Consider the following 12,803-nt stretch of genomic DNA (forward strand, 5'->3'; position numbering starts at 1 on the left):
TCCCAGTCCCTCCCAGCCGGATGCTGCCCGGCCAGGGTGCTGCTGATGACGCCGCCAGTGTTTGGCTTTCTCTCTCCCTTCCCCCACCTACAATAACAAGAAAGCTGAGATGGAAACAGTGGGAGGAGGCGACGCCGAGCAGAAGTCTTGGTCCGCACTGCAACAGGCTGCACTCACGGAACAAGCGTTCCCATTGGCTGCCCCGGGGCTCTCCGTCCTCTGATTGGCCCTGACGCGGCTAGGCGGAGACAACGTTCTATGTTATGCTCGTAGCTGGGAAGGTCGCGCTCCTACTCAGACGGGAAGGGAGAGATCACGGACGCCGGAGATTACCACTCCGACACCGAGGAGACTGTGGCCGCTTCTGTAACATCACTGCACGGCAGCTGCTGAGTGGAGAAGGGCGAGGAGCCAGCTGCCTGGTGAAAAGTCTCGGTGAGTAGGAAAGTACGGTGCCCGGCCCCGCCTCGCTGGGCGCCATGTTGTGTTTGTCTCATCTGCCCGTCTCTTTGTTCACTTCGCCTGACTCTGCCCAGCCTGGTACCCCCTCAGCTCTCCCAGCTGCCCCGTCTGGGCAATACCGTGCCTGGGTCAGACACTGCCCAGCTCGCCTTATAGCAGCTGTTTCTTTCATTAGCCCGTGATAGTACATGTGTCTCGTTGTATGAGGCTGCTCTCGGTGTAGGGCAGGGGCACACTGTGTACTATCTGCCAGGCTAAGTTACACCCTTACCCATATTCACTTGAGATTTCTTTTATGAACATTTTTAAAAACTTCGATTTTTTTTTTTTTTTTTACCTCCGTCTTCACGAGCAAATAAACATCTTAACAAAAGAAAAGTGTTTGTAGACTGCAAAAGTGTATTCTATAAATTTATTTTTTCTCATCTAAGAAAGCTACAACTTATGGAAATAGTTTATTGAAAAACTTGTTTATAATACAAAATGCAGAAGAAACTTTTACAGAAAAGACCTGTTATAGACTAGCTTGTGGTCATGAAAGCCCAGTACATTTCTTGGGGTACAGGATAAAGGCTTGTCCATGTGGTGTTTATATAGTTTCTGTTATTTTATATTCAATTCTGCATTGTACACCTTTTAAACCTGCTGTTATTGTATAGAAATGTGAAAGGCTATAGGGACTTTGATTAGATATCTACAAGTTTCTACAAAATATGTTCTTTCTAGGAATCTGGCCAGACTAGTCAGAGTATGTTTTTTATGAACTGGTTTTGACTTTTTTGTCTTGTTTACAATATGAGTACAGTAATATGGGCTGTGCTTACCCTGTGTATGTATGTATATTACCTCACTGCTCCTCCCCTCATGTATCACGTATCTCTTTGGCTGTGCTTCCATCAGCAGTGCAGACTTCAGTCCTCTTCGCCACCCCCTGCCACCCCCTGCCGCCTGCTGCCCAGGGGATTCATGTTGGTTTTGGATCTTCACTGGCTCATGCAAACACAATCTTGCAAGCTAAAGAGAGGATCACAAAGGACAGTGGGAGCTTTGAGATTTGGGAAAGAAGTGGAAGTGTTTGAAGGATCAGCTGAAAGGTAAACTATGTGAATATTTGTTATAATGGGAGGGTTATCTGAACAATGCTAAAATTGTTATTGCTTTAAGATATAGCTGAGAAACCTCTATTTCACTTTACTTATTACGTTGTTTGAGTTTCGTTTTGCATCTGCAGTACAGCTGATTTTATCAGTTTTATTTCTGTTCCACTGCTAGGTCTTTATCGTAAATATTAGAACCACTGTAAATACTTATCGGTATTGTATCATACTACCTGCTTTAGAATTTTCTATGTTAATCTGGAAATGTGCTCATTCAGCTTTTATATATGAATATGCTAAAATAAATATTTGAGTGCTGACAGGCATACTGTAGTTCTTTTGATCTTATGTGGACCTGTAGCTTTCATGGCAAATGTAAGGGTACTAAAATGTTACTGTGTTGTGGGTGTTTTTTATTCTTTGTTGGCAATCTGACTTGCAGTTATTTTGGTGCCCTAGTGTTCCCGGTAGGCTATTGCGGGGCAAAATGCGCCCTAGCCTTTTAGCAGTGCCCCACTAAAACAGCCTGCCCTGTGCCTTCCCCACCCGCAGGCCACAGTGTCCCGTGGGTGGGAAAAGTAGTGATAACCTCTCGGCCGGGTGAATTGATGCTGCATGTGCTTGGCATCTATTTACTGTGCGGGGACAGTTTGGGGGAAGCCCAGCACCTCAAAGTGAATTTGGGGGTATGTCTCAAGGACACAGCCCCTCCCCAGTCAGGCACACCTACCTTTTCAGGAGTGCACGTGCAGAAACTCCCTTCCTGCAGTCTAGTGGGAACAATAGTAACCAATGACTGTACTTTAGGAAAGGATTTGCTAAGCTTTTTATTCATAAACCTGATTAACTTTAATTTGCATATTAAATTCTCTACTTTTTATTTAAGGTGACATTCAATTGAAGATGGGTGGAGGTGAGAGATATAACATTCCTGTTCAGCAGTACAGACATGGTCTCAGCAAACAGAGCTGGCAAAAATTATTAGAGCGGAATAATCAGAAAATAAACACTTCTCATGCTAAAGACAGAGGTCGTGGTCCATCGGGTCTAGCATGGCAGGCCATGCAGAACAGGGCAAACAAGAATCGATCCTCAAACCAGAACTGGAATTCTGGTTTCCCTGGATCCAACAACTTCTTCAACTGTCAGGATAACCAGAATTATGCTGGTGCCAAATTCAGTGAGCCACCGTCACCAAGTGTTCTTCCAAAACCACCAAGCCACTGGGTACATCTGTCGTGTAGTCCTGCCGAAAAGGAATTGATGTCCTTCCAGCTCAAAACACTGCTGAAGGTCCAGGCCTGAGCTGTGTGGGCACGTTAAAAAAGCAATTAGATAATTAAGAGCTGCAAGTTGAAGACTCACTCAAACTTTTTTGTTTTTAAGCTTTACGCATTAAGGCACATAAACCAATCTGGGACTGGATTCCTCTACCTAACTACCTAAAGTCACTCAGGAGCTAGACTGAACTAAATGTTTGGAGAAACTTCTGTGAAGACTCCTGCATTGGAAGCACTTATTCACAGCATGAATTGTGCATATCACACTGTATTTCCTCGATGTCACCACCTACCCAAATTAAGTTTATGAAATACTTTGCACTTGATTTCAAATTGAGAAGGCATTGAAAGCTGGTTTGGTGTAAGTAGCCTCTCCCAGCTAGCCTTTACATATGATTTTTATATATAGTTTCTGTTTTAGCTAACTTGTGTGCTTTATTATAAAATAGCTTGAGTAGCAGTCTTGCTAATTTCCATGTATTTGAATCCTTTCATGTCGGAAGTTAAAATTTTCAAAGCCCTAATCTGCTCCTTCATGCCCAAAAGTTTACCCTTCCCATTTTTGTGGAAGCTGAGGGATGGGCATGCATTAGTATCAGTCTGATCCTCCCCACACTGGTTTAATGATTGTGCAGAAATATTTGAAAAATCGTGTGCCAATTAAACTGCATGTTTGCACTGCTAAATTGGCTTAATTTGTGGCCTTCAGCAAACTACTTTCCCACCACTTAATTAGCTCTTCTGAGCTTTTAGCATGTTCAGTTTCAAATTTCTAACTATTTGAATTGCACACTGGCACACATGACTGTGCTGTTTTCCCTTTAAAACTAAGCTTACTGTGCCATTTTCTTTTTCTCCTCATGCCGTCTTGGGGGTTGATTTTATTCAATTCAAAATCTATCAACATGGATGTTTTTCTGGTGCTAAATCTCAAATTTACTGACAATTTTTGATTATTTTTCAAGTATTAGTAAATGTGTGATTTAGCCCCAGAAGGACAACATCAATGTTTATCTATTTTGACCTTGAAATTGATTAAAATCATCCTTTAATAAATTAACCCCTTGGAGTTCTCAGATTCCTAGCACTCAGATATGTCTATATCACGGATTGGGCGTTCCATAGTTCCTATGACTTGGATGGAGTGGTTGATTCTAAAGCTAGTTTTCACAACAAGTGGCTTCTGAAAACGCAAGATTTTACCTTTAAAATTTGGCAATTTTTGGCAGTACACCTATGTATGGTAGCATTGCTTTTTGTACTGTATCCTTGTTTTTAATATAGGAGTGAGATGACAACTCTTCAACCTGCCGCTCTTTTGTCTTCAAGTTAGCATGAAATCAATGGAACCTTTGAGTTCTGTAAATACTTGTAAAAGTTGTAGCATATGTAAATGGATGCAGGAAATCCTGCACAGATAAAGTATTTTTTAGTACGAAAACTGCTGAATGTAGTCGCGCAAAAGCTGTGACTTCACATATTGACTATTTTGTTAAAAGAAAACACATACATGTATGTGTGGGTGTAGCCTTTGCACAAAGTGCCAGTATAAATATGTACACGTTCTCGTGTTATCAGTTGTAACTGGTTCAGTAGTGGGATTGGTGCAAATGAAACATTTAATGATGCTTTTATATATAAACTAAAAAAAAAGAAAAAAAAAGCTGCTGAAATCTGGAGATAACACATTGTTTTTGCATAAATAGATGTATTTTTGATATTTTTACAGTCCGAGTACTCCCACTACTTGGTCTAATTGTGAAAATGTAAATAGATGTAACATGGTGGTATAGTAATTGGAGTATGTACAGTATGTGAAATGTTGTGCAGTTGGCATAAAATAGAACTGTATTGCACTATATAGGCCTTCATTCCATGGCAGTATTCCAAATCCATGTTCAAATGGATGCATAGTGAAGTTGGAATAACCATTACAACGAGCCCAAAATGACTGCTATAGTACTTTCAACAACAGCCTTACCTCTACCATCCTGGATTCCTCATTCCGATCACTGCTTGTCTAAAATGGATAGCCTTCTTTTCCAAGAGACTTTGAATTTATTAATAGTGACTATGCTCACACATGTAAATCACTATCTGTGAATGTCCTGTACATTTGTCAAACTTTTTCATAATCCAGTTTGTCCACAATTGTTAATTCAAGAGAAACCTTAATCTGAAGACACTTACAAAGTCTTTTGTAACTATTGTTTACACGTGTGAGCTGCTGTGGGTACCAATTTGAAAGGAAAGCCATCTCAATGCTCTTAATTATAGGTTTGGTCCCAGAATACTTTGTAAAATGTACATTACAAATGCTTGAAAGCAGTATTTTGGCTTGTATACATGAGTCTTTTCGAGCGTTATCTGCATATTTTCCATCTTTAAACTGCATGCAAAATGTGCTTGCAATTGCTATAATTTTTTGCCAATTTTGTAGCCAGCTTTCCTTAAAAGTACATTCTATAGTCATTAGACTCTGCTGCCAGTTGAGATGGAAGGTGCTTGTTGGCCTTTAATATTTATTTATTTTTTTATTAATTTAAAGCTGCACTAATACAGAAAAGATTTTATAAGGGTGCAACACCTCATTTTGACCAATCACAAGCCACAATCTCACCTAAGACTACAAGTGAAATCAAGGCCCCCAGTCTGCTTTATGCAGCCAGTTATTTTGGAGTTCCTTTTGCAGAGCTCGGTGAGAGATTGTGACTTGTGATTGGTCCTGTTGCTCGCACACCCCCTCCAACACAGCCTAAACGTGATAAATTACAATTCTTGCTAGTTCTGTTACAGAACTGGCAGTGCACTGGTATTTTTTTTGTTTGATTTTATTTTAAAGCTGCGCCCATTGATTTTAGACTTACTAAACAGAAATACAGCAAAAACTGGACATGGGAAAACTTGAAAAGAAAAACAGAACAACCAAAAAAGTACTCATGTAAACAAGCCAAAATTGTCCGCCTTCTCTGATTTCATGGCAGCAGTGTTCCAGATGGTCTTTACAATCGAATACATTTTTTTTTTTTTTAAATGGAAATGCATCATGGGGGAAGTAGTATTTGGTAAGCTTTACTTGCAATGTTAGGAGTTCTGGTTTCTGTTAGAATTGACCTACTAAAACAAATATCTATGCATTAATCACCTTAGGGGTACTGCATATCCCTTTTTTTTTATTTAATTTTACCACTGTGCATGAGTGAAATTTGAGCTAGCCATAGTGCCTATATAGAGGTGGGAGATTTGCTCTATTGACTATTCAATGAGCTTCTATGGATGCACTCCTTTTGTCAGTTTAAAACAATGTTCACCTTAAACTGTTAATACAGGCAAGGTATAATCATGTCATGCAGACGGCTGTCTGATTTGGCATCAGTAACATGTAACTGAACGTGACAAAGATAATGTGGCACACTTATGGTATAGCCTTTGCTATAGGCCATGTTAAGGAAATTATGCTTCCATCGGAAAGGCATGTTTGTGGTAAATTTTGTACCATGTGCAGTGTAACCGGGTGATCATTTCCATTTAAAATTGTTCTGACAATGTACTGATATAGAATTATATATATTTTTTTTTCTTTATTTCTTTTGGGCAAGCATTTCTTGAATACTGCTGTGCTGTATTCATTTGTTAAACTGTATGAAACTGTTCACAATGTGATATGTATGTAAATCCATCTATTTATACACAAAGAATGTGTCAGCAGCACTTGTGTGAATTATGGAGTTAAAAAAACAAACTTTCAATTGGCATTATTTCTGTTTATTAAACTCCCAACTCTCCATAATAAAGTCACAAAGAGAAAATGTCCAGCATGAATTGGCTTAAATAAAGTTAAACGTGTTATATAACACGCATAATATGATTCCAAAATAGAATAAATCTTTTAGCCCCCCAATGAAGTGTCGGCAGTCTTATTTTTTTAACAGCTTCTCTTTTTGTGTGCAAAGTTTTTCTTTCATCCACTAGGGGACACTGGAGGTGCTTACTCTGGGTATAGACGTGGATAGCTGGAGCTGGCACTGTAAATAATTTAGAAGTGTGAAGCTCCTCCCCCTCTATGCCCCATCAGCCCTCAGTTTAGATAATGTGCCTCTAGGAGCTGGTCACATCATGCTGTGCTCCAGCAATACAATTATTTTATTTAATTTTAAAGCATCTTTTACATTCCTATAGGTACCCTTCGCCACCTATCTAAGAGGTGAGGTCCGGGTACCTGGCGCCCTGATGTTTTAACAAACATCAGGAAGGAGTGCACAGGGCTCATTTCCAAAGAGCAGACAGCTCCTTACCGCCACAGCAAGTCTTCACACAGAAGAAAAGACTGTGCTGACCTGCCAGAGAGAGACTACAGGGGACACTCAGTGAGTAAGACACTGCACATCCCCCGGCTCCTGCTGTGTTAGGGAGGCTGTGTGTAATCACTACACACTGCTCTCTGCTTCTCCCCTCTCCACACTGTCCAGCGTGAGCACGTCAGAGCTGTGTTTAATTATGCATAGCACGGTGGTAACAGCGCTACAAGCGGCTCCCTGCCTCTCCCCCTCCCACTGTCCAGCGCTAGCACATGTCAGCGCTGTGTTTATTTATACATAGCGCAGTGAATCATGCTACACGCAGCTCCCTGCTTCTCCCCTCTCCCTGCTGTCCAGCGCTGGCACAGGTCGGCGCTGTGTTTAATTACTATAGCGCAGTTGAAACGGCTACATGCGGCTCACTGCTTCTCCCCTCTCCCCGCTGATACACGCGGTGTAGCGGGGGGGAGGTAATGGCTCATAACAGCCATAATGGTGGCCCTTTGGGGCATGAAGAAGGGGGCGGAGCCTAAATCTGCAGATGCTCTCTCTATACGTGGCAAGCGGCTATAGAAAACAGCGTGGCTGCCGTTCTTTAACTGTTAAATGCCTACATCTCTCCCTTATACAGGAAGAGTGCAGCATTCAGAAGGCTGGATTCTCTTGCTCCCCATTTCTGGTTACATAATACACTGGGGTTGTAAGTACAGGGAATCTGATCAGTGGGAAGGGAGTGGGGTGTATCTCCTCCTCTGTGTCCCAAGTCAGCCTTCTGTTTTCATTACTTCTGTTTGTACTCTGTCCCTCTGTGTGTGGTGACTGTGTGTATCCATGCCAAACAGAAAAGGCGTCACAAAGGATGTTTGTCGGTTCTAAGGGTAACAACAAACTAAGCCGCATGCCGCTGGGTCCACGTTATGTGATGCTTGTATAGCAATTGATCCACCTATGGCTAGTACTGCCTTGCTTGCACCTACATGGGCTGCTGACATGGTAGGAGTAATGACGGATTTAACGTCTGAGTTAGCTGAGACACGCAGGTCTCAGCCTCCCTGGGTTGCTGGGCTAACAGTCTATTGACACCCTGGTAAAGGTAAGGGGTACTGCTGTGTCCGCACCCTCCACTTCCTTACAGGGACCGACACAAAAGCGTCCTTTATCGGCTATTCAGTTAGAAGAGTCTGACGAAGAATTCCTCGCTACGGAGGATACTGAGGAAGGGGAACTGGAGGAATCATTACAAAACGATCCCCCTCAAGAGTTAGAGTCCACCTCTCCTGGGGTGGAATCTCTAATTTTGGCGGCCAGAAAAATCCTTAACTTACCTGAGGATGTAATTCCTGCATCCCAGGAGTGTGAAGGCGCTGGGCAGTTTTTCCGTTCTCACTGCAGCTTCAACAACAGTTCTCAGTGGCCTGGAAACAACTGGATAAACTGTTCCAAGTTTCGCGCCGGTTTCCGTCTAGCTACCCTTTTCCATCATCCATGATGGAGAAGTGGGAAACTCCCCCCTCCAGTAGATGCGTCCGTCTCCCGTCTCTCTAAGCAGCACTCCCAGTAGCCGGGAGCTACAGTACTAAAAGATCCTTCGGGTTGTAAATTGGAGACAACGCTAAGATCTATATATACTGCAGCAGGTACTCAACTTAGGCCTACCCTTGTTACTACTTGGGTTAACAAAGTGGTGGTTTGCTGGGCTGACCAGTTGATTACAGGTACGCTTACTAGCAGAACATATCCGTGAGTCTGCAGTTTACCTGGGAGAAGCGTCAAAAGATATCAGTGCATATCTGCTTCTGCTATTTCGGGCCGCAGAGCCCTCTGGTTGCGCGCCTGGCAAGCGGACGCAGAATCCAAGTGTGTGGTAGAGGGTTTACCAATCAATGGCGACAGGCTGTTTGGCCCGCAATTAGACAAATGGATATCTCAAGCCACGGGGGGTAAGCCTTCCTCCCGTCTACTGCACCGGCTCCCAGAAGACCTTACACTGGACCTTCGTTTCATTCCTTATGTACGCCACATTCCTTTCGTGGTAGAGCCAGAGGTGCTCCCTTACAAGCAAGAGGAGGTAGAGGTCGCCCACACACGGTTGCATGTAGACAGGAGCCTAAACCAGCTAAAAAAACAGGTGGCATGACGGTCTAACATCCCTCCTGGGACCACCTACAGTGGGAAGCCCGCCTGCAAAAAAAAAACAAAAGTAAAATTTATTTATTCTTTTTTCCACAGGTCTGCTAATACCTGCAGACAAGGCCACAATTCTACAGAAGGCTATCCAGTCTCTAGTAGTATCTGTGGGAGTTCCGGTTCCAGAATGAGGTATGGGGTTTTTTACTCAGACCTGTTTGTAGTACCCAAGCCGTATGGTTCGGTCAGGTCCATCTTGAACCTCAAGTCATTGACTGTATCTGAAGATGTATCGGTTCAAAATGGAGTCTCTGCAGTCTGTTATTGCGAGCTTGGAACCAGGACAGTTCCTATTATCCCTGGATATTAAGGATGCCTATCTCCACTTTCCCATCTGCGAACCACACCAAGCCTTTCTGCGTTTCGCCATATTGAAAGATCATTATCTGTTCGGGTATTGCTGTTCGGGTTTTCCTCGGCTCCCAGCATCTTCACCCAAATCATGTCAGTCATGATTGCTCTCCTTCGGTCAAAGGGAGTGAACATAATCCTATTTGGATGACCTGTTACTCATGGCGAAATCAGCCTTACTGACATATCAGAGTATGATCTTAGATACGGCATCACAGAGGATCTTTCTTCCAATAGACAAAGCCCGGGATATCCGGTTGTTTGTCCAGCTGGTCCACAGACCAATGAAGGTTTCCCTACTTCTTTGTAGGCGTCTCCTGGGGAAGATAGTAGCTGCTTTCGAGGCACTACTGTTCGGGCGGTTCCACTCAAGGTTGTTTCAGCTGGACCTACTAACACACGGATCAGGATCTTATCTGCTTCTACATCGATAGATCCGTCTGAGACCAGCTACCAGAGTAGCCCTTCTCTGGTGGACACAATCCACCAATCTTTTAGCGGGCTGAAGATTCGGAGTGTTGAACTGGATCATCGTAACAACTGATGCCAGCCTTCAAAGATGAGGAGCAGTAGTCCTTGATCATCACTTTCAGGGTCAATGGTCCCATCTAGAACAAAGGTGGCACATAAAGGTGTGGGAACTCAGAGCGATTTACAATGCCCTGATAGAAGAAATAAGAATTCAATCGCGACGGCTGTCGCATACATCAACCGCCAAGGAAGGCCTCTGAGTTGCATGGTCATGCGAGAAGTCAACTGGGTACAGATTACATAAGCCGCCAGGATATCCATCCTGGGGAATGGAAGCTTCATCCAGGTATGTTCAACGCGCTGATACATCGATGGGGATGTCCTCATGGTGTCATGATTGAATCGTCCGCTCCCGATTTACGTGTCAAGAACTCGACATCAGCAGGCAGAGGCAGTAGACGCTCTGACGGTTCCGCGGACCTACCTTCGTTTACCTTTTTCCTCCGATTCCATTTCTTCCTTGACTGCTAAAGAGGGTAAAACACGAGTCAGCCTCTGTCATTCTCGTGGCTCCGAACTGGCCAGGGAGAAGTTGGTTCTCGAAACTTCGGTCCCTATTGTCAGACGATCCATGGGCCTTTCCTCTGCGCCCAGATCTTCTATAGCAGGGTCCTTTCGTACACCCCAGCTTAGCGCAACTGCGCTTAATGGGGTGGCTCTTGAAACCGATATCCTGAATGCAGAGGAGTCCCAGACAGTTATTCCCACCATGCTATGCGCCAGGAAACCAGTTTCGGCTGCGCATTATCGCTTCTGGCGTTCTTATCTCGTGGTGTTCCAGTCGGGATCTTCCATCCTTGGATTTTTCGGTTGTCCCGGTTTTCTGTTTTTATCTTCAGACGGGTTTGGATTCTGGACTTAGTCTTGGAACTTTAAAGGTGCAGGTTTCTGCCTTTTCCATTTTCTTGCAACGGAACTTGGCCCTCATTCCTGAGGTGCATACGTTTCTTCAAGGGGTCTTGCGCTTGCAGCCTCCTTTTGTACCTCCGGTAGTTCTCTGGGACTTGAACTTAGTGCTTCTGTTTCTTCAGTCGTCCATGTTTGAACCTTTTGGAAGAGGTGTATATTAAGTACTTGTTTTGAAAGACTGTCCTCCTCCTGGCTCTAGCTTCAGCGCGTAGAGTTTGGGAATTGAGTGCTCTGTCCTATAGGCCACCTTACCTGGTGTTTCATGCAGATAGGGCGGAACTTCGGATGGTGGCCGTCTTCCTTCCCAGGGTAGTGTCGGCTTTTCATATTAATCAGCCTATTGTGGTACCGTCTTTGGTGGAGGACTCTGGATGTTCTACCTTGGATGTGGTTAGAGCTCTCCGCATCTATGTTGTCAGGACTGCTTCCCGCCGTAAGTCTGAGTCGCTTTTTGTCCTCTCTGATGAGGTTCGGAGGGGTTGACCAGCGTCTAAGCAGACTTTGGCACGTTGGATCCGGCAGACTATTCATCAGGCTTATGTTAGTGCCGACCGCCTGCCTCCTTCGTCCATTTCAGTTCATTCCACACGTTCTGTGGGTGTGTCATGGTCGGCCAGTAGGGGAGCCTCCGCATCACAATTGTGTCGTGCGGCAAGTTGGTCTTCAGTTCACACGTTTGTAAATTTTTACAGATTTGACACGTTTGCGGATTCAGCATCGTGTTGGCCGTTTTGTTCTGCAGGTGCCGCAGAGCGCTCCCGCCCGTGGGGAAAACTTGGGAACATCTCCAGCGTAAGCACTTCCAGTGTCCCCTAGTGGATGAAAGAGAAAATAGGATTTTGGTACCTACCGGTAAATCCTTTTCTCTGATTCCACAGGGGACACTGGACGCCCACCTCTGCGCTCTCTGCCTGCCTGTTCAGTTGTTCCGTACGTTGTATGTTTTGGTTATTGTGTGTTCTCTTCCTTTTACTCTGCTTGTTCTCAATCTCCACTCTGTCTTCATTTTCTAAACTGAGGGCTGATGGGGCATAGAGGGGGAGGAGCTTCACACTTCTAAATTATTTAAAGTGCCAGCTCCAGCTATCCATGTCTCTATACCCAGCGTAAGCACCTCCAGTGTCCCTGTGGAATCAGAGAAAAGGGTTTATCGGTAGGTACCAAAATCCCATTTTCTTTGATAAGTTTTACAAATGACCTCTATAATTAATATAGTAACTTGTACTGAGCGTCAGAGCAATTCATCATTGCTCTGGCATGGAGACAGCTGATCAGAAAATCAGCTGTCTCTGCGATCGGCTTTACTGCTGCCTTCTTAGTAAGTGATGAATAGACCCCTTAGATTACGATCTTTTTTTGTTTATCAATAATTTTTATTAGAAATTTAGTCCGCGAACCATCGAAGGAAGGGGAAAAAAGGGAGGGTATGGAGGAAATCAAAGACAATAACAATAATTCCAACAATACACTTAAAAACAAAATTACATTACATACCATAAATACAGATAGTAATAGACATATTAGCACAATGTCAGTATAGCAGAACAACAATATTAGAAATTCAAAGATTTAGGAAGTTTTGAGAAGGAGTGATGCACCTTCCCCATCAGTAATACATTTGTGCCAACTAAACAATTTGATCAAGGGGGATGAGGCTGTAGAGGAGTATGGCACCCCCAATGTTTCCA

General features: G+C 43.7%; 1 protein-coding gene across 2 annotated transcripts; it reads left to right on the forward strand.

Annotated features, from left to right (window-relative positions):
• Positions 1-254: 254 nt before the first annotated feature.
• Positions 255-6,740, forward strand: PNRC2 (proline rich nuclear receptor coactivator 2). Of its 2 annotated transcripts, none has more exons than XM_088462304.1 (3): positions 255-435; positions 1,363-1,556; positions 2,446-6,740. In XM_088462304.1, the coding sequence occupies exon 3, from the start codon at positions 2,463-2,465 to the stop codon at positions 2,862-2,864; it is 402 nt and encodes a 133-aa protein (XP_088318430.1). In that variant the 5' UTR covers positions 255-435; positions 1,363-1,556; positions 2,446-2,462; the 3' UTR covers positions 2,865-6,740. The 2 variants fall into 2 exon arrangements, with proteins under 2 accessions (XP_088318430.1, XP_088318431.1); XM_088462305.1 differs by having other exon boundaries at positions 1,366-1,556.
• Positions 6,741-12,803: the final 6,063 nt, after the last annotated feature.

The sequence above is a fragment of the Taudactylus pleione genome, unplaced genomic scaffold, assembly GCF_031769625.1.
Source record: "Taudactylus pleione unplaced genomic scaffold, aTauple2 ptg000007l, whole genome shotgun sequence".
In the NCBI taxonomy this organism is placed as follows: domain Eukaryota; kingdom Metazoa; phylum Chordata; class Amphibia; order Anura; family Myobatrachidae; genus Taudactylus; species Taudactylus pleione.